Consider the following 21,489-nt stretch of genomic DNA (forward strand, 5'->3'; position numbering starts at 1 on the left):
ATAACGCCATATATGCAGAACCCCCAACCACATCCCCCCCTTATCCATCACCCATCCCTACCGCCACGCCCTCCCCTCCCTCCCCTCCTCCCTGTCCCCCCCTACCCCGGTATCCCAAATACCCTCCCTCTCTTCCTCATCCCCCAACTTCGCATAGCGCCCCTTCCCGCCACCAGGCGCCCTCCCACCCACAATATTCGACGTCAACTCGCGCGTCTCGCCCAGCTCCCTGCCATGCTTGCGGTCGCGCTTTCGCTTCCAGATTATGCAGCCGGCGATTGTGAGGGCGACGCCGAAGATTATGAGCGTGAAGAAGACGATGGAGAGGATTAGGCCGCGTTTTTCGGCGGGGGTGTTGGCTATGGCGCGGGGGAGTGGCATTTTGTTGGGTGTGTCGTGGGTGAGGTGGTGTGGGTGTGGTTGTGTGGATTGATGCGGATCGTGGCGAGGCGTGGAGGTATGGTATGTAGAGCGTGTATCCTTGCGTGGTGTTCTCGTCTCCTTGGTATCGAGCAGATAGAAGTACGGTGTATGTAAAAGCCAGACAGACAGACAACAGCGTCGAATGTAGGATTGTACGAATGTATGTGTAGCAGCCCAGCACTGTAAAGTACAGCACAACAACACACACGAAAGCCAAACAAACAGAAGAAGCAGAAGCAGGCGCAGAAGCAGAAACAAAGACAGGAACGGGAACAAGAACGGAGAAACACACCGTGCTACATTTCATTACACTACGCTACTTACGCTACTTACGCTAGTACATCGTGCACAGAACATTTCGCATCAAGTCAGACGTTCGAGCCGCGAAAAGGAGACATAATCTTGTAACGGGGGGGAATTCTGCACAGACGGATGCGGCTGAGTCGAGTCGGTGGTGGACCCTGATGGGGTGGGAATGACTTGACTAGACTGGACTAGACTAGACTGGGTGAGGATACGATGGGATGGGATGGGATGGGAGTTGATTTGTTGGGAGACTATGGGAGGTGGTACCCACTCTCTGGTGAACAAATAGCGAGTGTGAGGTGGTAGATGGGACGTGGAAGACAAGACGGGGAACGGGATGGGAAATGTGAGATGAATTGTGGAATGGCAAATGTCAATGGAGGATCTTGGGACGTCATCGAATCCTTTCTACTTCATGGACCAGTGAAATTAGAGAGCGACTACGCCGTGTTCTTCTTTTCGTGAATGTTTATGCAAATTGGTATCGAGAAAAGTGTTCCGTAACTCAGAATTAAGAATATAGTTGCTACGCATATGTCTGCACGTATGGCAGAGTACTTACACAGCTCGTCTGGCTACATACGCTCAGACACCATGTAAGATTAAATGACAAACTGTCGATCGCGGAGAGATGGGATGCGGAGATGGCGGATGACGCGTATGTAATTTACGAAGCCGGGGGAAGGATGAAGAACAACGATAGCAGAGGAACAGTGAGTTGTCAATGGAAAAGATGCCACGATATTGCTGCGCTAGGCATGATGCGATGAAAACAATACACATTCAAGAAGACAAACATGCAAATTCATCGCCGCTGAGCCAGATACAAAAAAACTTAACACAACCACTCCACACAGCACACTCCACCACCTTCCCTGCCCCCTTGCACACACCACCCCACTTAAGCCGTCTTCTTCCACTGGCTCCAAACACCGATCAAACTACTCGTCGTACCCGCGAGCCCCACGAACCCCTCGTCCAAGCCAATCCATCCCAGAGCCGTGCTCGGAATCATGATGTCGCAAACATCGCTAACGAGCTGTACCTTCAGCGCATCCATCTCCTTGTCGACCTTCTTCTTCTCGACGACCTTCTCGGGGTCGCCCGACGAGGTGATGGTCTGAGCGCGCGTCTGCAGGTTGTACAGCGAGTACAGCGACGAGGCGATGCTGAAGGACAGGCCGGTGAACCAGGCACGCGTAGCTTCGCGGGAGAGACGGGGCGCGGTGGAGAACTTGCGGATCGAGGTAGAGTCGAGCTGGGGGTTTGTTAGTCGATGGCCAGCTACATGTGCTTATTTTTAGGAAGGCAGGCCGGGACTTACCACGCAGGCGTTGTCCATCACCATGTACATGGCGTATCCCAACTGTCTCCCTACGGTCAGGAACTTCAGCACGGGGTCGACACCCTTGGCATCGCTCGCGACCGCCGCCGCCTTGAAGTGCTCGACGAATTTGCCCACGCGGAGCAGTTTGCGCGCCGCGCCGAACTGCTTCTTCGTCGCTTCAAAGGGTGTGATGGCGGTTTGCGGGCTGTTCATGCGGTAGAGGTACCATGCGTAGAAGCGGGAGAAGTATTGCAGCGTGCGGAGGAGCTTGTCGCGTCCGACTTGAGGGTGTTAGTTAAGGAACGGGAATGGATTGCCTATCACGGCAGATGGACAGGTAGAAGGACTGCATGGAAGACTGGATAATGACGAGAACAAAAGACATACCGGTCGTCGCAATGAACTTCAAGTAATGCGACACGCTCGGGTGGTAAATGAGGGCGTCGGCGACCATTCTGGCTGTTTCTCGGATTATACCGTCGCTGAGGTATTTTTTAGATTGCACGTTTTAACTGCAGATGTGCGGTGATACAAGGGGTGATGTCGCGTGCTGGTGAACGAAGCGGTGGAGATGCGCGAGCTGAGGTGTTTGTCTGGGGTAACTCGTGATAAGGCGTGAGCGAACCTCGGCAAATTCACTGTCAGAAGGCGGTTGTTGTGGCCGGGAATGATTGCCAAGTTCGGCATCAGTTTTGAATAGCCATTTCGTTTGCATATGATAATCGCGTGCAATATAAATACAGTTCTTAAAGTAGTAAATCTTTACTCGATGGTAGCTGCTCCCAAGACCCATCATGACCGTGCCGTCCAAATCACCGTCCATAACTCATGTATGCGCCACAGCCCTTCCAGGCTCTCAGACCTTGTAAAAGCAAAAAGTATGGTAGAAGTCCGCAGCATCCAACTCCTCCTCGGTGGTCAGCAATCGTCCCGACCCTCTTTCCCTAACTCCCATACGCTCACTCAGAGGCCCAAGCTCGGGATCATCCTTTTGCTCGTCCCACACCTCTCTGAATGGCTTGCGATACTGCAGCTCGAGGTTGTAATCTTCCGCAAGGGCACGGAAGGCCTCCCACGGGACGACATACTCGGGAGCTTCAACGGCTTCTTCGAGGAAGTACGAGTACTTCCAGCCATAGGGTGGTCGGAATGTACCATCAGGGGGTGTCTTGCCTGGAAACTTGACACGATAGATGCCGTTGCCCCATTGGAAGCCTTCTTCTTCAACCTCGCCGTCTTCTTGATCGTCATCTGCCTGTTGCTTCTTCTTGCCCTTTGCCTCGTCCGGCTTCTCACCATCTGCGTGTTCAGAATCGTTCGGTTTGGGGCTGTCAAGGCTCTTCTCGGGATCCCAGTCGTCCTCATCGTCGCTTGCAAATGTTGGTCGGTCGTCTTTTTCATCGTCTGCTGCACCGTTCGTGTCTTCGACTGCGGTCCCTTGGGCTTTGTGGTGCTCGATGACTTTTGTTGACAATACATCCGAGTTGGGAATGCATCCAATGAATCGCCCTCCCTTCTTGAGTGATCCTGCGACGTTCTTCAGCATGCCTTTTGCCTTCTCCTCGCTCTCAAACGCGTAGTGCATGCAAAACATCATCGTGACCATGTCAAAACCTCCGCCGCCCCAGCGCTGGCTCATGACGTTTCCAGGCCCAGCTCCAGGATCAATGCCAACGTCCTTGATAATGGGGATGTCGCCTAACCACTCTCCAAAGCAGTCCTTGGCATAGAACTCGGCGTGAAACAAGCGCCCACGCGACTTCTTCTGCATTTGCGCGTATCGATCTTTGGCTTGCTTGATCGACACATCTGCTGGATCACAGCCCACGTAGAGCTCGACTTTCCTCGATGCCTGCCATTTCTGCAAGTCTCCTCCCTTGCCACATCCAATGTCAAGAATCTTGAGATTGCGCTCGTCGCCGATGAACTTCTGTATGATGGACGACTTGACCCAGTTGTTGAAGCTGCGCAGGCCTTTGATCTTGCTGTCTGTCTGGCGCCAGTCGCGACCCCGCTCAGGAACCGTGTTGTAGAACTGTTTGACCACGTCGTGTACACCTCTCGAGGCGGCTTCCTGCTGTGCTCTCCTCTCCTCTTCCTGCTCTCTCTGTAGCTGGCGTTGACGTGCAGCTTCTCGGTCTGCAACTGACAGTCGTGACGCAGCACCGGGTCGTTTTCGTTGACGGGGTGGGGATCTCGAAGGCGATCTTGACGCTGAGCGGGCGCGCTTTCTTCCGTGTTCGGGACCTGCCATGGTGGTTGGAGTGGATAGAGTCGCGGTCGCGTGTGGTGATGCTCTGGAAGGATCTTGGGAGCCGTGTAGGAAAGGAGATGGACAATTAACGGTAGACTTGAATGGTGAGCAGGATTATTGATCTGAGAAGAAGAAAAGAAAGTGAAACAAAGTTGATAGTCGAGCAGGAGCTATGGTTCAGCCGCCGATCTGCCAAGGCCGCCGCATCATCGTAGCTTCCCTCACTCACTCACTCGCTCACAGCACCAAAACATCGAACGCCATCTCCACGCCCACCCACGACTCTCACCACCCTCTCACCCCGTGAAATCAGCCAAGATGGGTGATCCGCAGTTCGCCAAATACCCCAATCTGCAGCTCTCGCAGCACATCTTCCAGATCACCAATCCCGCCGCCTCCAAAGCCGCCAAACAAACGTCGCTCAAGTCGCTCCAAGATGCCATCTCCGAGCACAAGATGGCCCCGCTCTACAGGCATCTTGCCCACCCAGCAGAAGGTGTCTTGAATGCCTCGGGTGAAGGCACAGCAGAGCAACCAAGCAGCCACCGCAGACCCTCCGCCAGCGTTGTCACCATGCTCGCCACAAAGAACCCGTCGCTAGAGGTGCCGCTGGCGTGGGACGAGAAGCTATACGACAGCCTGCAGGCAGACAACGAGAAGGAGCTGGAGGTGATAAAGAAGGAGGAGGACGAGGCGGCGGAGAAGGCGGGCGAGACAGAAGTGCAGGCAGCGCGGGGCAAGCGCGCAGAGCTGTACAACCGCATAGGAGACAAGGTAGGGCAATTCACTCGGACGTATAGTAGGCATATGTTGACTTTGTACAGGATAAAGCCATCGCGAGCTACGAGGCCATCTTCGAGAAGACAGGCATCCTGGGCACAAAGATCGACCTGGTCCTCGCCATAATACGCATCGCCCTCTTCTTTGGCGACCGAGTGCTGGCAAGGAAGACGATTGACAGGGCAACCGCTCTGGTGGAGAGCGGCGGTGACTGGGATCGCCGGAATCGTCTCAAGGCATACACTGGCCTGCACTACCTCACCGTCCGGTCACACGCTCAGGCTGCCCCACTCCTGTTGGACAGCTTGTCGACATTCACCAGCTATGAGCTATGCAGCTACTCGAACCTCGTGGTATACGCCATCCTCGCGGGCTCAGTATCGCTCAAGCGTGTCGACTTCAAGTCGAAGGTCGTGGATGCGCCCGAGATCAAGGCCATTGTTGGCGGTGAAGAAGAGAAGCTCTCCGCGCTCACGGGTCAAACGTCAGCAGGCCCAGGAGCCGGCGACGAGGATATGGCAGACGTCTCGTCCTCGACAGCAACACCCGTACCTACTATCGTCAACCTCACTACACTAGGCAACCAGCAGAATGACGAAGTGCCTGTTGACTTCTCGCCCCTTTCCAAGCTGGTAAAGAGTCTCTACGAGGGTGACTACAAGAACTTCTTCGGCGCGTTGGGCGAGGTGGAGAGCAACTTCCTAGGCCAAGACCGCTACCTCTACGAGCACCGAACGTGGTACGTACGAGAGATGCGACTGAGGGGATACCAGCAGCTGCTCCAGTCTTACCGCGTTGTCGGTCTGCAAAGCATGGCCAACGACTTCGGTGTCACCATTGACTATCTTGACAAGTAAGTTACCCACTATAGCCGACACATGACTTGATGCTGACTGTACGCAGGGACCTCGCGAGATTCATTGCTGCGGACCGCATACCCTGCACCATCGACCGTGTCAAGGGTATCATCGAGACGAACCGACCAGACGACAAGAATAAGCAGTACGCGGACGTGGTCAAGCAGGGCGACACACTCATCACGAAACTACAAAAGTACGGACAGTCAGTCAGGTTGAGGGGGAGTGAGCGTGGCTAGATGTCTGGTGGTAGCAGTTTGGATGTGTAATGATCTTGGGCCTTCTGTAGAGTAGACGTGCCCAGCAAACATGCCGCTGAGGACGAAATGAATGGACATTGACCAAAAAGCAAATCCACGCGTACGACACGTCTAGCACGCGTGAGATACAGCCCGTGTCGCCTTTCCCAAATGGACATAGCTCCCATCTTGTGCACGCGGACACACCTCCGGCGATGGGGTGGCGCGAATTGCGGTGAGATGCGGAGGACATATAAATCTTCTTCTCATTTGGTCCTCATATCAGGCCACTCGTTCAGCCTTATTACTCAATCGCATCTGACCCACAAGAAACCCACGCGCATTTATCCACGGAGACGTCTTTGTGGGGGTAGAGCCACGTGGGGAGCATAGCCGACGATAAGTGACCAGGGTCCACGATGTCGCCGTCATCGGCCCATATCAGTCGGAAATGCATCAGTCTACTTCGCGTCGTTGGTGCGGGTCGTCGAGGTATATTCTCCCCATCACCATCCATTCCGAGGTTGAGAGTATCAATTTCAAAGTGATTTTGAATTCTCACGGCTCAACGGCAGGCTAAACACGAACGAGCCATTAATAAAGGTATGAGGGGCAGTCTGGTGGGGCTTCACGCGCTCCGCGTTTGAAAAAAAATACAGCCTGACACGTCTTGCCTAGTAGCCAGAGAGGAAGGCAAACTAATATAACCGTGGACATCCGCTCACTTCTTGTCGAACTGCAGGATTATCTCGACCCACCATTCCGCTGCACCTGACCCGAAACATCAACATGTCGTCTACCGAGACTCAGGCCACCCGTCACGTTCTGAACCTCAAGAACATTAACCCCCATATTCGCAATGCCAAGTATGCCGTCCGTGGTGAACTAGCCGTCAAGTCGGAATACTACCGCGCGAAGTTGGCCAAGGGTGAGGGCAGAGACCTGCCCTTCGATACCGTTATCGCGGCGAATATTGGAAACCCGCAGCAGTTGGACCAGAAGCCCATCACCTTCTTCCGCCAGGTGGCGAGTCTGTTGGAGAACCCGGTTCTGCTCGAGAGTGAGGATGTGCTCGTCAAGAGTCTGGGGTATAAGGAGGATGTCATTGCGCGCGCGAAGAAGCTGCTGAAGGAGGTCAAGAGCGTAGGCGCATACAGCCAGAGTCAGGGTGCGCCGGGCATCAGACATAGTGTTGCTGAGTACATTGAGCGTATGTAGGCCCAGACCTCATTCACTCTCATCAAAGCTGACCAGATACAGGACGAGATGGTTACCCTGCGAGCGTCGACAACATCTTCCTCAGCAACGGTGCCTCGTCTGGAGTCAACACGCTCATGCACGTCATCTGCGCAGGTCCAGAGACAGGCGTCATGGTCCCCATTCCCCAGTACCCGCTGTACACCGCCACCCTCGCCCTCCTCAACGCCCGCTGCGTACCCTACTACCTCAACGAGGCCCAGGCATGGGGCACCTCCATCGACGAGATCCGCTCCTCATACGAGAAGGCCATCAAAGAAGGCACAGACGTCAAGGCCATTGTCATCATCAACCCGGGTAACCCCACCGGCGGGTCTCTCCCCGCCGAGGACATCAAATCGGTGCTGAAATTCGCCGCGGAGAAGGGCCTCGTGGTCATCGCAGACGAAGTCTACCAAACCAACGTCTTCATTGGCGAATTCATCTCCTTCAAGAAAGCGCTTCGCGACCTGCAAAAGGAGACCCCAGGAACATACGACCACATCGAGCTCGCCTCCCTGCACTCCATCTCCAAGGGCATGGTCGGCGAGTGCGGTCACCGCGGTGGCTACTTCGAACTCATCAACTTCAACGCAGACGTCGCGCAGGAGATCTACAAGTTCATCTCCATCCAGCTGTGTCCGCCGGTGCTGGGGCAGTGCATCGTCGAGATGATGGTCAACCCACCCAAGGAAGGCGAGCCGAGCTACGAACTATACAAGAGCGAGTACGACTCCATCTTCAAGGGGCTAAAAGAGAGGGCATACGCGCTGTACGAAGCGTTCAAGAAGATGGAGGGCGTCGAGTGTGATGAGCCGCAGGTATGTATCCCCCCCCCCTTCCCTTTCTTTCCATCCTTCCCAACTCACGCTCACACCCAACAGGGCTCCATGTACCTCTTCCCCACCATCCACCTCCCAGAGAAAGCCGTCAAGCAGGCCAAGGAAGAAGGCAAAGAGCCCGATGAATTCTACTGCTTCCGCATGCTCGACGCGACGGGCGTGTGCGTCGTGGCGGGTAATGGCTTCGGGCAGAGGGAGGGCACGCTGCATTTCCGCACGACGTTCTTGGCGCCCGGGACAGAGTGGACGGAGAGGCTGGTCAGGTTCCATGAGGAGTTTTTGGCCGAGTTTAAGTAGCGTGCGTGTGTGCTGGATCGTAGTGGCGTGTTGAGACTCGTTCGTTCTGGTGCTGGGGGTAATGGGACGCTTGCTGATGTGATGTGATGGCAAAGAAGATGTATTTCACTCGTTGACATATATCCCTTGCTAGTCTCTATGTACTCGCTACTCGAACAAACCTATACGTTACATCTGCCTTAGATTTCATGTGTTCTCCTCGCTCATGAACTTCACCCCTAGACCTAGTTTCCAAATTCGATCCTAAACTCGATTACAAGTCTCGATCCCAAATATCCATATATTCGAACAGACGGGGGCTTCGATAGTATTCACCGATACGATGCATGTAGACTCTAGGTAGACAAGCTTGAGGCTTTATGTAGCAATGTGTTTGAACGTTTTCGATACGAATGGATCGTTGTATACACAGATATCATGATCTGTCATTCCTCACAAGCGCGGACATGGCATATTGGAACGTTACCAAAGCAAAGAGCATCAGGCAAACCGCGTGACACCAAAACGACCCACTCGCGCCGAACCCAACGCAAATCCTCCCAAAGTCACCTGGGCCTTATTTTCCCCTTCCATCATTCGACATTTTCCCCGCCGATACATCACACCACCACATCCCCCACCAACCCTTTTCCTTCACGCCATACGCAAACCACCTACGCCCTCCTCTCCACGACCCACTCCCCCGCAATCTTCGCCGCACCCGATGCCTCCCGCGCGAACCCCGCAAAATGCCCCACGGCCAGCACATCATGCGGCGCATGCTCCACAACATCCAGCGTGACATGGTTCCCCGCGCCCTGCATATGCCCCACCCACTGCACGACATCGAAGTACAGGATCTCTGCGCCGCCGACGCTAACAAAGAGCGGGACTTTAGTCTCAAACGGCTTGTTCTTTTGGGTGACGTACGGCGAGGAGAGGATAGCGGGGCCTGCGAGGCCGGCGAAGGCCGATGTGCCCCACTGCGTGAACGGCGGGTTGAGGAAGTCTGTTGCGTAGTGGGGGTTGTTGTGGACGTAGGAGGCGGTGGTGTCGCTGGGGTCGATCCAGGGGGACCAGAGGAGTGCGGCGGAGGGCGCGGGGATGGCGAGGTCGGGGCCGTATTCTGCGATGTAGCGGAGCAGCGCGATGGCGGCGTTTCCGCCTGCTGAGTCGCCGGACAGGATGATGGAATGAGCTGGGATCTTCAGGTCGTGTAGCAGGTACAGGTAACCTGTTAGGCTGTCCTGGAGGGCCGCGGGGAAGGGGTTCGATGTCTCGGATGCCGGGAGAGAGGAGAGGCGGTACTGCGGGCAGAAGACGTGTGTTGCGGGGGTGTGTTTGAGGAACTGCGATGCCATGAAGCCTGTTGCTCGGGTTCTGCCGTCGCCCGATACGTACGCGCCGCCGTGGATGTGGAGGATGACTTTTACGTTGCTTGTGGAGCTTGCTGCGCTCAGGGGTGCAGGATACCATGTTGCTCCTATCTCAATGGGCTTTACGTGCTGGATGCTGCGCAGCGGGCCTTGGTACATGTCTGGTTTCGCGGGCTTTACCAGCACGAATCGCTCTTTTTCTGCGCCTGGGTCGAGGGGGAGAACCGACGGGTGCTGGACTCGAGCCAGGTGCCAAAGAACGGAGGAGAGGATGCGCACTGCGATGGCTTGGTGGAAGGTCCATTCTGCTTTTTGACGGCCGGAGCTGAGCAGGTATTTTGTGATGAAGATGGGGAGTCGGACGAACTCGAAGCCGATTGCGGCGAGGAGGTAGATGAGCTTGAAGGGTTGGGTAGTGACGAGGGCCATGGTGGAGCGTAGTAACAGTGCGAGCGCGCTCGCTAGTGCTTGGAAGCGTTGCTAGGAGATCAAACAGTGTAATTGAACGCATGCACTTTTACATAGTTCTACATGTCAATGACTAGTGGGAGGAGATCGTTGAAGTTGGGCCGAGGCACCCTGGATCGTCTCCAAGAAGTGACGTAGAAATTAACACTAACATGCCTAGAACCCAGAACGAACACTAACCTGTCAGTACCGATAGCGTTGTCACGAACGATGGACCTTTTGAGTGCGAAGTGGAACGGACACAACATTCAACCACCTCACCTCAAAACAGATGGACATCTCACAACACACTATACAAATGAAGACTACTAATCTCCCCGTTTCTCAAAATTTGCACACTCCTTCCAATATTTGAAGCCAGAAACTGTAAACTTCCATCGACCAGCGTCAAGACCAGAATAACTCACACATGCCAAAGACTAGAAAGACAGCGTAAAAATCGCATTGTATTCGAAAACGTCCACATACCCTCTTAAACTTCTAATGAAGTAAAGAAAGCACCCATGTATCGAGGAAATTCTATTAATTATCAGACTGCGCTCTCTCCCACTTACTCTGCAACACGGTGAAGAAAGGTTATTACAATTTTTCTTGTCTCATCATAATTCATGCGAGAGAGATCAGAGTAATCGCGTTGATTGGTCGGACATTTGGGTTTGAACAAGGAATTTTGAGAGGTAAAATCCTTTTCTTACAAGAAGCTTTGTTTTGAAAATAGCTAAACCTTTCCACCTTTTTTGGCTCTGGCCCACCAAGCAAGTCCAACACAAGATCAGGATACAATATTTCCCTTCCCATTCTTCCACTTTCCGCAATAACAACAACAACCTCTCCAAGCATCGAGCACAACTTTCTCCAGAAACCTTCGACGCAGCTCAACACAAGATCTTGATGCGCGTAGAAAGCCACAAGCTCTGTCCAATATATTGTAATCCACGCATATACACGCGGCAGCCCTTAACTCACTCACTCCCAACCTACACCCACTACAACAGCATCCCCCACGCCAAAACCCCAGCAAGCACGCCCATCCCCACAGCCGGTTTCACCATCCCAGCCGCAGCAGAACTCGGCGTCGCACCACCGCTCTGCGTCGTACTAGGCGAGCCCGCCGCACCAGCATCCACGTTCCCAATCGCCTCCGCGCTGACCCCCGTAGCATTGCGGCACTCATCGTCAGCGAGCAGCGAGGCATTAGCCTGGAAGCGAATATCCGCGCACTGGAACACCATCAGTAACCAAAACTCTACATCCCAGCCGAGTAAGCAGTTCAACAGTTCAAGAAAAACTCAAACCCACATTATACAGCGCACTCCCCGAATGCCCCAACTGCACAACCTGCACACTAGCCTCCAGACCCTCGAGCCTCGCATCCCCCAGCCCCGTATACCCCGCCAGTCTCACCCCAGCCTCGAGGTTCTCGCGTCCGGTTTCACGAAGGCAGAACACGCCGGCGCCCGTTTGGTTGAAGGCGTCGACGAGGCTGATGTTGAAGCTCGTCACGTTTGTGCCGAGACCCAGGTTGATGAAGGTTAGTGCAGAGGTGTGGCTGCCGTTTATGCGCACGCTGCCGCTGGTGAGCGGCCAGGCGGTGCGGTTGTTGGCGTCGAGGGTTTCGGGGACGTTGGCGCCTGGAGAGGGGGGGTTAGTGGAAGGGGGATGGGGTGGGGGAGGGAGGGTGTACAAGGGAATGTATACTGGCTGGCTGGGCTTTGGAATGAATCGCCGCGCCATGTGGGTGCGAGGAGGCGGTAGTGTGCTGTTGCGCTGCTGGCGAAAGCGAGGGCTGCTAGGAGGGGGCTGTTGAGATGCATGATCACTCTGTCGTAGGGAATGTTATATTCGAGCACGAGAAGAAGAAGGGAACTTGAACACAAATGAAATACGCAAAACAAGACACCGCCCTCAGTTTTTATACTGCGTAATTCACACCATCCCTCCCGCCTTCCCGTCTGCGCATATTACACAAACGCACCTTCCTCACCGCACAACCACAACATCCCTCGAAACCGCCCAATAGCACATCCGCGTCTCCTCGCAGTACAGTCCCGTGGTGTAGCGGGCTTGCATGTTTGTTTTCGCTGGGCGTGAGGGAAACGTGCTCATGAGCAAGTTTATGGCTTGGCGGCTATGCTTGTTTGGGGAGTGGTGTGTCGAGAACGGGAGGGTAGTGTAAGGGTAGAGGGGAATTGAGAGCAAGGGCAAGAGAGGGAGAGGGGGAGGAGCAGATCAATGTAAGAAGTTGGAAGTTTCGGTTTGGGGATGGATGGATGAAAGTTTGTGGGTAGATGAATCACAGCGCCACATCTTGGCAGAGTGGATTTCAAGAATGAGAGGATAGAATGAAAAAGGTACATGCGAATACTTTCCTCGTTAATGATTCGAGTCTTTAAAGATCAAACGCCATGACCCATCCCATCCCGCATACCCCATGCGTTACCTATTTGCAGATCCCAAACTCCCAAGTCCCAAAACAAAACGCCTCACAATGCCATACACCCAACCATCATCAAAACATACTACTCTTCTTCTTCCTCAGCTTCTCAGCCGTCGTCTCGCTCTGACTCCGCAATCCCCAGAAACTCTTCTTCTCCTTAATCTTCACCGGCTGCCCATTCCCATTCGCATCCACCCCGAAAAACGAGCTCGCACTCGCCGTGGGCCTATGCCCCCCAGGAGGCGTAGCCAGATACGAACCCTGGGGAATAGGCGCCAGCGACGGCCTCTGCGGCTGCTGATAAGACACGACCTGCGGCGCCGAGTAGCGATGCTGCGGCTGACTCGGCCGGTTGAGCAGGTTACTCTGATCGCCGAACTGTTTCCGCAGTCTCTCCGTTTCTTTGTCGACGTCTGCTTGCTTGCGGCGTCTCTCCTTGTCTGCTTTCTCACGCTCTTTCTCGGCTTTTTCGCGCTCCTTTTCTTTCTGCTTGCGCTCTTGTTCGAGGAATTGGAGCGTTTTGCGCTCGGCTTCTGCTTCTTGTTTTCGGCGCGATTTGGTGGCGGCGGCTTCTTTGCGTGCGTTCTCGGCTTCCAGTTGGGCTTTCAGACGTGCGGTTTCGGCGTCGAGTTCCCATTGTAAGAGGGGATCTGGGCGAAGGGGTTGCTGTGGGGGGGATTGGACGGCGGGCTGTTGCGGGCGGGGTTGAGTGGGGTGTTGTTGGGGGTGTGGTTGTGTGGGGTTATGTTGCTGGCGAGGCTGAGGCTGAGAGGGCTGTTGTTGAGGGCGAGGCTGAGGAGGCTGTTGGCGGAGTCGAGGTTGTTGGGGTCGTTGTTGTTGTTGTTGTTGTTGTTGTTGTTGTTGTTGTTGTTGTTGTTGAGGCCGCTGCTGCTGGAGTCGCGACTGCTGCAACGGGCGAGCCTGTGGGTGTTGTTGCGATCTTTGTTGCTGTTGTACAGGACGGGGCGGGTGGGCTTGAGTGCGCAAAGGAGCAAGGGACGAGCGCTTCGCAGCGAGGGGAGTAGGCTGGAAGGAAGGCTGGGCAATCTGGGCGTTCACAGCCGCGCCACTGGCAGGCTGTAGCGGCACCTTCTCGGGCGGGTACTGGGACGGCCCCGTGTATGGCGGTGGGGAAGGGGGCTGCGGCGTCATGACCGGGGGCGTGATGTGCGAGCCTTCCACTGGTGACGACGTTTTCCTCGTTAGCATACCGCCACTCAGCTTCTGCGACACGGGCTCGATGATGTGGAACTGCTCCTTCTGGTCGTTCAAGAACAGGTCCCGTATGACAGCCGCGCCAATCAGCAGCACAACCTCCAGCCCCTTGTAGTCCTCCAGCTCGACACGGTACAGATTTGACTCCATGATGGTCATTTCCTTAAGCCCCGAGAACAGAGCGACGGCAATGTCCGGCTCCTTGCCCTTCTTTGCCTTCCTGCCCGTGACGTCCGTCGACTTGCCCGTCATGTAGCATGTCAGGTCCTTGGCCAGCCTGCCCTCCTTGCGCCACACGAAGTTCACGCGCGGTGTGTTCACATCGCGGCCGGGGTCGCTCTGGGTGCGGTCGAGCGTCGAGGCACTGGGAGTGCGGAACGTGACCTGCGGCAGGCTGAAGTCCCAGCTCACGGTGCCGCTCCACTTGGTCGACTGCTGCTTGACAATGACCTGCGTATCTGGGTTGTACAGCTGGATGGCGAACTCGGTCGGGTAGATAGGCTGCGGCGGCGGTGGCACGCCCCCGTTCTTGCGAATGTCTTCCTGCGACAGCGAGGGATGTGACCAGCCGGGCTTTGCGAGCACCTCGCCGTAGAGAATGTCTGGGCTGTGCGAGTCGTACAGGGCTACCGCATACGTGTTCTTTGCTGCGTTAGAGGCCGGATCGACGTGGTGCAGCGAGTAGTGGGCATCGGGCTCGGAGCCATGCTGAGTGAAGAGGTAGTTCTCATGGTGCTTGACCTTGTCGGCCGACGGCTTGAGGAAGAAGGTCGGGTAGCTCTCATCAAGCATTGTGGTGGATGTCGGTTCATCAAAGGTGGGATGACCTGAGGGGTGTATTCTAGGCGTCGAGAGGCGGGGGCAGCGTTTGTAGTGAATGTCTCGGCAGCAAGCAAGGCTCGTGTTATGTCCGTCCCCGGTTCTGGTACGCGTCCAAGGCGCATGCCAGGAGGCTGAATGACACATCCCTGCCACTCGTACCAATGACGCTGGATCGGCAGGGGCTAGTCAAGCGAGTGTGCTATTCTTAGATTGGATCAGCCCTGCGAACCACAGGCTCATCATTCTTGACCTCTTCATCCCTTCCTATCTTTCCATCTTCACAGTCCGTCTGAACAATAAACACCATCCGCATCGATTGACTTGGTGATCAAACCGAGTGTACAACCCACAACAAATTCGCGCAATACCAATACACGATGGACGTTGTGAAACGTCCTGCACAGCCCCGCAGCTGACCGCAGACCGGCCGGAAACAACTTCACAGCGCCCACTAAACATCTACACCTCACTGCCCCCTGACAAGGCAGACTGTCGCCTTTTCAGTGTTTACCTTCCGCTCTCCCGTTGCCTACCTGAAGACTTTTCGCGTATACGCGTCCTTGCTTACCAATATCCATGGCATCTCGCAGGCGATTGTTGTTGAAACAACATCCTGGCATCGCTTATTCTCGAAGGACTTGATTGAGATCAGGCATCTCACAGCTCAACGTCATCAGTCGTCACATCATGGGCCTTCCAAGCCTGGTCATTGCGTATTCATGTCAAGTCTGTGGAAGGCCCGATACATAGCCACATTTTACAGGATACGAACACAAACACTGGGGTGGGTGGACAACAACCAGACAAACACTTCCTTTGTGTATCTTGTGCTCCAATGCAAACGATCTACTGGGTGTGGTCAAAGTATAGGAGATCATCCATATTCGTACCTCCAATTGACTACAGGATACGCGACAAGTGTGACATTCAAGCACAACAAAGCACAACAAATCCATCCCAGTCATTTCACAAAACTCCCAACGATCATCAATCAAGTTTAACTACTTTGCCCCACAATGAGGACGCAAACTTCAGCACACGCCTATCAAATCCGGACTCGAACTCAAACGTGATATATATCCTTCCTTTTCTAGCTCTGCAATTGAAGAAATAGCTATTCCCAACTCCATCTCAGATAATTGGACGAGGAAATTGTCCGCCATTGTCAGGTGAGGGTAGAGCTTATTTCCAGTATTTAGTAAGTGTCATGTTGCACCTTCATGGTGCAAGCTCATGGCCTGAGGAAACGATTCAATTCCTCCTTCTGGAATGGTGTGCTTGGTGATTCCTCCCCGTGAGGTGGGTCGGCGGGTTGATTCGCGGGCGGACGGACTGCGGCTGAGGAGGCTGGAGATGCTTCCTACTCACTCTGCCAGATTGTGGGCGCAGTCGAAATAACCAGAGCGGTGGCGTAGCAGTGAGATGGTCATGAGATTGATGGTTTGGCGTATGCGACAAATGTGCGTGTGAGAACGGGTCGCAAGGTCTCGCTCAGTAACCTGTTTCCCGTCCAAGCCAGCAACCCAAATCAAGCTACACGTCTCCTCTAACTCAATCCCCAACATCATCATCGCAAAGAACTTCATCCGGCAGACAATTTTTTCCGCCCGCTCACCTGCGCCTCTCTCTCCACCTCCCACCATCCTCTTCACCTCATCTCCGGATCCACCAAACAAAACCCATCGAACCGCATAACCCCCACATTGGGCAACGACCTCAACAGCAGACTCGCCACAGGCAACGCATCAATCCCATCCCTAACCTGGCGAAACCACTCTTCCTTATCCCCCTTCCTCACATGCCGTTCAATCTGGTCCCTCAGCACACCCTCCAACTCCACGCACTGGGGCCACGGCGCGAGATTCCCCCCATACGCCCTCCGCACCGAGAATACTTTCACCAGCGCCCGGTGGGGCAGCGATGTCCAGAGTAGGTATGCAAGGGGCCGCAGGTACTGGAAATCGGTGTTTGTGAGGGCGATGGCGGAGTAGAGGTGTGGTGTTGTGATGCGGTTTAGGTCTTTTGAAACGAGCGTGAGGGCGTGGAGAGTGGGTCGGGCGTCTGTAAGAAAGACGATGCGATCGATGAGCTCTTCGGGCAGGGAGGTGAGGGTGTGGGTGTGGGGAGGCATGGCGGCGAGTCCCGGGGGAGAAGTGGGGGCGGTGTGGGGGAGCGGGGGTGTGGGATCTGGGGAACGGGGATGGAGATCTACGAGTGTTTTTCTCGTACAACTACGTGAGAAGATTGTTTGCGAGTAGAGAGTGAAGGAGGTGTTATTGTGATGGATTCAAAGAGGACGCGGATGCAGAGGGGAGTGAAGCCATGATTTCTTGACCATTGCGCCAACCGTCATGCCGTGCCTCGGCCGCACCTAATGTGTGATGGGTTCGAGTAGGATTCCGCGGAGGTCAGATGCGAAGACTCACATTGGATGACATGTTGGTGACTTCGTGATAGCGCTGCGCCAAGTCAGGAGTTCGGCCGCTATTACCCCGCCCCCGCATTGTTTGCCATACGAGCCGTTGCGGAGAACGGAGGTCTTAACCCTTCGCAACAATAAAATCCGATGAGAGCGGTATTGAAAGATGAACAACATGGAGTGCAAAGCCAGAGGAAATTCAGCAATTGCATAACTGCGGAGCGTCACAGGCGGTGATTTGTATTCTATAGCTCTACGCCAGGGCGCGTCCTCTCATCCTAACCGACATCAGAGCACACTCCCATCCCTACGAGCCATTCCTGGCCCCCTCGCTCTTCTCCCTCAACAACTCCTCAATATGCGCGTTGAGCCGGTACTTCTCCAGCACAGCAGGATCCGTATCCTTCGCGCCCGCAATGCGCCCCCTACACTCCTTCGTCTTGCATAAGCAATCGAACGGCTGCGACATATGCCACTCAGTACTTGGGTAGAAGAACGACAACTCGTCCCCCTCCTTCAGCCCCCCCTCGAGCTCCGGGTTGACCCTAACCTCCCACTTCTCCATGTCGAAAATGACTGTCGGCGTACAAGAGTGGTTGATGTACACCAGGTCGCAGTTCAGCTCGATGTGCAGGTCGCGGCCGGCCTGCACGGATGTGTACGCGCAGGTGGCTGGCGTGGGGTTCGATATGCGAGCGAAGAGTGCGCCGGCGGGGAGGGTGACGAGGGAGATGGCGCGGCTGGCGAAGTCTCCAGGGAGGAGCTCGACGCGGAGAAGACGTGTGAGGTCTGGGGTGACCCAGGCGGGGATCTGCTTGGACGACGTCGATTTCCCGTTTGTGGGTGGTGCCGCGGGGGATACAGCTGTGGGAGACATTTTGCTCTTTGTGTGAGGATTGAAACAGTAGGGAGGAGGGTAACAGGTGTTCAATGATATTGGAATGGGGGGGGGGGGCAAGCTGGGCTCAGTGGGGCTCTGCTTGTCTTTAATACTACTGCGTGGAATATTGTGATTGCTTGATGCTAGTGGTCCTGCTAAGTACCTCCACTCCATATACTTTGTTATTCCTACTCCCACATCGCGCCGCACTACTGCAGGACCACTGCGAGGGGCGCTCGCTAAGACAACTACTCTCAAGAAACGTCGCACTTCGCGTGCTTAAACGCCGGTGATAATCCGTATTCTAGACGAGGTAGGTATCTAAGCTGCATTCAAAACATCAGCACGCGAGAACATCACACCACAGCGGCATTCCTTCCATTCCCTCTTTTCAACACACATCCTATCGCACCATACGTACTATACTAGCACCGCAGACTACACGTTATAGTGTCGAGGTAGGCAATCGCACAAAAAGTGGGCGATAGGATAGGAATTGCGGGTTGTATCTTAGTAGCACAGATTACCTACCCAAGCCCGACGAACTTGAGCTTATCACCATGCCTATCTGGGTCTAGCCATGTGCAACTTGACGAGGTTTATGCGGTGGTACCTTCTCGAAATGTGCCTCCTTCGTCAGCCGGTGCTGGGCTCGCGCAATAAGCAATGTTTCCTGCAACATGGGTGTTGTTCGAATGCAGACGATCTGTCCTTTCGAATTGATTAGAATCTTTGTGCGCGGAGACCTGAGGTACTCGTGGAATTAGTGGGGTTTATGGGGCCATGGGGTCGCGTGCCGCGTAACCGCTTGCACTGCAGGCTCTGGGGTTATTCAGAAAATGGCAAACTGGCATGCCGGAACGGATCTCTAATGCAAGATGACGTATGACGTACAAATGGGTAAACTGTGAGGTTTACCTCGGGACGAAGACCTCTCCGAACATGAACATGGCTGTTCATCATGTGATTTTGCCGACCTCATCAAACCCACATGTTGATCTGCAAGTTTGGACATGTTGTATTCAATGCCCCACACCCGACCTTCCGCTGAGCTCACCACACCTCTCCCCTAATCAATTTCAATGCTTCTCTCCTATTACCCTGTCGTTCAGCTCATCGCGACCCCCAGTCTTCTCACCCTGTAATCCCATCTGGCTTGTGTCGTATCCGTTCGCTGTCAGGTACTGGCGGAAGTCCACATCCTCCTTGTCAATCGTATCCTGTCCGATGTGTGGAAGCAGCAAGACCAGACCTGCGGCCAAAAAGGCGAGGGTACTGGCAACGAAGAATGGATTGCGGCCTGCTGCAACCTCGTCGTCACCGGCCGCAGCTTGCAGAGCGGACAGCGCGTAGGAGCCAGCGAATGCACCAATCTTGCCGACAGCCGCCGCGATACCATAGTATTGGCCTCTGTGGGATTGTCAGTTTGTAACAGGATAGTGATGGAACGAAGATGTATGTACCGTATACCAGTCGCGCAAGTCTTCGATGCAACTAGGCCAATGTTGTCGCCTGGCCCAAATTCGCCCAGAGCGAGGAAGATGCCATATACGACTACAAAGCCTGCAACGTTCTCAGGCTTAGCAAGCCAAGGATAGCATCCGGCCATAATAAATCCAATGATGCCTTGCAGCGTGACTCCAATGCACAATGTTTTCTTCGGGCCCATAGATGGTAAGTCGGCGACGAAAGCACCAGCCAGACATCCCGGCATGTAGAAGAAGTTGATTAGGATGTTCCATGCCAGACTCTTCCATAATGGCGATGTAGGTCCAAGCAAGTTTGACAAAATGGTGCTAGCATAGATACCAAACGAATAGGCGCTGAAATCGTAGATGAACCAGATGATGCTGACGATACTGAGTCGGAACCAGTAATACTTGATAATGAGCAGCCATGGAGTCTTGGATTTGGCCATGGACTCGCGCTTGAAAGCCTCAGGCTCCTGGAGTTTGAACCGCAGATACATGAGTGACAACGGAGGCAAAACTCCGAGTCCGAGACATATTCGCCATGCTACACGTAGATGGTTTTCTCCAGTGATGACCACTACGACGGTGGCGACTATTGCGGCGATCAAGAAGGCGAGATCGATCTGAACATTCGTGAAAAGGATGAAATACTTGTTGCGGCTGCCCGCTTCGAGTTCGCCGGTGGATTCTGCACAGCCCACACTGCCTGCCGGGTACTCCCCTCCAATTCCTTGCAACTGTCAGTATCAAGTTTCAAGTGTGATCGAGAGCCTCCTACCGATGCCCAAGAAGAATCGATATACAGCCAGCGCTGTCAACAATCCCGACGGACTCCCGCCTGCTCCATAAGATCCTGTCCCAAGTGCAGCGAACAGGAGGATAATTATAGTCGATACTACGAGCGACCATTTCCGCGAGAAATGATCCGATGTGTAGCCGAAAAAGAGCATCCCGACAACTGTGCCGGCAAACGTGATACTGCTAATGTTCGCCTGGATGGACGAGCCGGTATACTCTTTCGGATAGATTTTGCTAAGCATGGTATTGACAGGTCCGATGATCTACATCGAATGTTAGTGTTTGCATCGCGTGGGTAGGGTTGCTTTGGCATGCGATGGTCGCTGGATAGAAATGTCGCTCGGGGTTTGTCGCTTTGGAAGGTTCGTACATTGTTCAAGTAGCCATCACTGAACAGTCCGGCACCGCAGGCCATGACGGGCCAGAGCTTTTCCCATCGTCCTTTATCTGTCCTTGCGACGCTGCCACGACGCTCGATGTCTTTGTCGCTGGCAGGGTCGCGCAAGTTGGGTGAGGTCTCTTTCGCAGCAGCCATTGTGCTATCCGCAATACCCCAAAGTTTTAGCACGCGTGAGAGTTGTCTGAAGGCGTGGTTTTGGGCGCAAGCAAACTAGCAAAGGTGGAAGTAGAGGCGATGGTTGATAACCGCGATCTGGTATCAGCACAATGGACCCTGCACCGGGTTGGTTGCCTCAATTTGTACCACTCGAGATACAGACCCGGTGATCACCGCCGTTGACTCCGGATAAGACGCTGTGCAAGCTTGCAACCGTACTCGGCACACGACTGACCACTCAGACATCAGGATATGCAATGAGCACGTGCAGATGTCAACCCGCTTCCTCAAGCCTTTCCCGAAGAAGAAGGTGCGATACAAAGTGTCGGGTATATCGATTCGTAATTTTCAACCCGGGAATGATTCTACGCGGCTCTGAATGGGCGCATCAGACGGTTTATGTCACGGTACACGAGGAATTTCAAACTCTGATAAATATGCCTCAGACCGTTGGAGACCTAGCACGTGTAGTCCTCGTCATCCTTCCTACTCGCCCCACAGAGCAC

General features: G+C 54.3%; 10 protein-coding genes across 10 annotated transcripts; 2 read left to right on the forward strand and 8 right to left on the reverse strand.

The window, feature by feature from the left end:
• Positions 1-104: 104 nt before the first annotated feature.
• P153DRAFT_141831 (uncharacterized protein) lies at positions 105-1,091 on the reverse strand. Its single transcript, XM_033662111.1, has one exon. It carries the CDS (start codon positions 728-730, stop codon positions 137-139), a length of 594 nt encoding a protein of 197 aa, XP_033518353.1. The 5' UTR covers positions 731-1,091; the 3' UTR covers positions 105-136.
• Positions 1,092-1,545: 454 nt separating this feature from the next.
• P153DRAFT_371267 (peroxisomal biogenesis factor 11) lies at positions 1,546-2,567 on the reverse strand. Its single transcript, XM_033669229.1, has 3 exons — positions 2,444-2,567; positions 2,054-2,337; positions 1,546-1,987 (listed from the first exon to the last, which is right to left on the reverse strand). The coding sequence occupies exons 1-3, from the start codon at positions 2,508-2,510 to the stop codon at positions 1,631-1,633; spliced, it is 708 nt and encodes a 235-aa protein (XP_033518354.1). The 5' UTR covers positions 2,511-2,567; the 3' UTR covers positions 1,546-1,630.
• Positions 2,568-2,755: 188 nt separating this feature from the next.
• P153DRAFT_371269 (mRNA capping enzyme, large subunit) lies at positions 2,756-4,437 on the reverse strand. The gene has a single exon (XM_033669230.1). The coding sequence runs from the start codon at positions 4,308-4,310 to the stop codon at positions 2,913-2,915; it is 1,398 nt and encodes a 465-aa protein (XP_033518355.1). The 5' UTR covers positions 4,311-4,437; the 3' UTR covers positions 2,756-2,912.
• A 109-nt stretch (positions 4,438-4,546) lies between these two features.
• P153DRAFT_351561 (26S proteasome regulatory subunit RPN7) lies at positions 4,547-6,338 on the forward strand. Its single transcript, XM_033666351.1, has 3 exons — positions 4,547-5,084; positions 5,135-5,943; positions 5,994-6,338. Exons 1-3 carry the CDS (start codon positions 4,629-4,631, stop codon positions 6,184-6,186), a joined length of 1,458 nt encoding a protein of 485 aa, XP_033518356.1. The 5' UTR covers positions 4,547-4,628; the 3' UTR covers positions 6,187-6,338.
• Positions 6,339-6,975: 637 nt separating this feature from the next.
• Positions 6,976-8,561, forward strand: P153DRAFT_379899 (alanine aminotransferase 2; the record flags this gene model as incomplete). The annotated part of the gene is made up of 3 exons (XM_033669890.1): positions 6,976-7,396; positions 7,447-8,243; positions 8,307-8,561. The coding sequence occupies 3 exons, from the start codon at positions 6,976-6,978 to the stop codon at positions 8,559-8,561; spliced, it is 1,473 nt and encodes a 490-aa protein (XP_033518357.1).
• A 574-nt stretch (positions 8,562-9,135) lies between these two features.
• P153DRAFT_371272 (alpha/beta hydrolase fold-3 domain-containing protein) lies at positions 9,136-10,467 on the reverse strand. Its single transcript, XM_033669231.1, has one exon. The coding sequence runs from the start codon at positions 10,343-10,345 to the stop codon at positions 9,215-9,217; it is 1,131 nt and encodes a 376-aa protein (XP_033518358.1). The 5' UTR covers positions 10,346-10,467; the 3' UTR covers positions 9,136-9,214.
• A 627-nt stretch (positions 10,468-11,094) lies between these two features.
• On the reverse strand, positions 11,095-14,828 carry P153DRAFT_327748 (uncharacterized protein; the record flags this gene model as incomplete). The annotated part of the gene is made up of 5 exons (XM_033665340.1): positions 11,095-11,604; positions 11,684-12,015; positions 12,069-12,170; positions 12,905-13,724; positions 13,779-14,828. 5 exons carry the CDS (start codon positions 14,826-14,828, stop codon positions 11,371-11,373), a joined length of 2,538 nt encoding a protein of 845 aa, XP_033518359.1. The 3' UTR covers positions 11,095-11,370.
• Positions 14,829-16,665: 1,837 nt separating this feature from the next.
• P153DRAFT_252435 (uncharacterized protein) lies at positions 16,666-16,968 on the reverse strand (the record flags this gene model as incomplete). The annotated part of the gene is made up of 1 exon (XM_033662727.1): positions 16,666-16,968. A coding segment is annotated over one exon (303 nt), but the record flags the coding sequence as incomplete, so codon positions are not given.
• A 449-nt stretch (positions 16,969-17,417) lies between these two features.
• Positions 17,418-18,200, reverse strand: P153DRAFT_371276 (uncharacterized protein). Its single transcript, XM_033669232.1, has 2 exons — positions 17,570-18,200; positions 17,418-17,517 (listed from the first exon to the last, which is right to left on the reverse strand). The coding sequence occupies exon 1, from the start codon at positions 18,152-18,154 to the stop codon at positions 17,585-17,587; it is 570 nt and encodes a 189-aa protein (XP_033518361.1). The 5' UTR covers positions 18,155-18,200; the 3' UTR covers positions 17,418-17,517; positions 17,570-17,584.
• Positions 18,201-19,236: 1,036 nt separating this feature from the next.
• P153DRAFT_379903 (glycerophosphodiester transporter) lies at positions 19,237-20,962 on the reverse strand (the record flags this gene model as incomplete). The annotated part of the gene is made up of 4 exons (XM_033669891.1): positions 19,237-19,567; positions 19,621-20,359; positions 20,408-20,690; positions 20,798-20,962. The coding sequence occupies 4 exons, from the start codon at positions 20,960-20,962 to the stop codon at positions 19,237-19,239; spliced, it is 1,518 nt and encodes a 505-aa protein (XP_033518362.1).
• Positions 20,963-21,489: the final 527 nt, after the last annotated feature.

Source organism: Dothidotthia symphoricarpi (genome assembly GCF_010015815.1).
Source record: "Dothidotthia symphoricarpi CBS 119687 unplaced genomic scaffold P153scaffold_25, whole genome shotgun sequence".
NCBI lineage: Eukaryota > Fungi > Ascomycota > Dothideomycetes > Pleosporales > Dothidotthiaceae > Dothidotthia > Dothidotthia symphoricarpi.

What these genes read in the sequence shown, in the direction of transcription:
- P153DRAFT_141831 (XM_033662111.1), bottom strand. Translation starts at nt 730, where the DNA reads ATGAAATGTAGCACGGTGTGTTTCTCCGTTCTTGTTCCCGTTCCTGTC.
- P153DRAFT_371267 (XM_033669229.1), bottom strand. Translation starts at nt 2,510, where the DNA reads ATGGTCGCCGACGCCCTCATTTACCACCCGAGCGTGTCGCATTACTTG. An exon ending in GAAGTTCATTGCGACGACCG is followed by an intron (nt 2,338 to 2,443) that starts GTATGTCTTTTG and finishes AACACCCTCAAG; the next exon opens with TCGGACGCGACAAGCTCCTC. An exon ending in TGATGGACAACGCCTGCGTG is followed by an intron (nt 1,988 to 2,053) that starts GTAAGTCCCGGC and finishes ACAAACCCCCAG; the next exon opens with CTCGACTCTACCTCGATCCG.
- P153DRAFT_371269 (XM_033669230.1), bottom strand. Translation starts at nt 4,310, where the DNA reads ATGGCAGGTCCCGAACACGGAAGAAAGCGCGCCCGCTCAGCGTCAAGA.
- P153DRAFT_351561 (XM_033666351.1), top strand. Translation starts at nt 4,629, where the DNA reads ATGGGTGATCCGCAGTTCGCCAAATACCCCAATCTGCAGCTCTCGCAG. An exon ending in ACAACCGCATAGGAGACAAG is followed by an intron (nt 5,085 to 5,134) that starts GTAGGGCAATTC and finishes GACTTTGTACAG; the next exon opens with GATAAAGCCATCGCGAGCTA. An exon ending in ACCATTGACTATCTTGACAA is followed by an intron (nt 5,944 to 5,993) that starts GTAAGTTACCCA and finishes GACTGTACGCAG; the next exon opens with GGACCTCGCGAGATTCATTG.
- P153DRAFT_371272 (XM_033669231.1), bottom strand. Translation starts at nt 10,345, where the DNA reads ATGGCCCTCGTCACTACCCAACCCTTCAAGCTCATCTACCTCCTCGCC.
- P153DRAFT_371276 (XM_033669232.1), bottom strand. Translation starts at nt 18,154, where the DNA reads ATGTCTCCCACAGCTGTATCCCCCGCGGCACCACCCACAAACGGGAAA.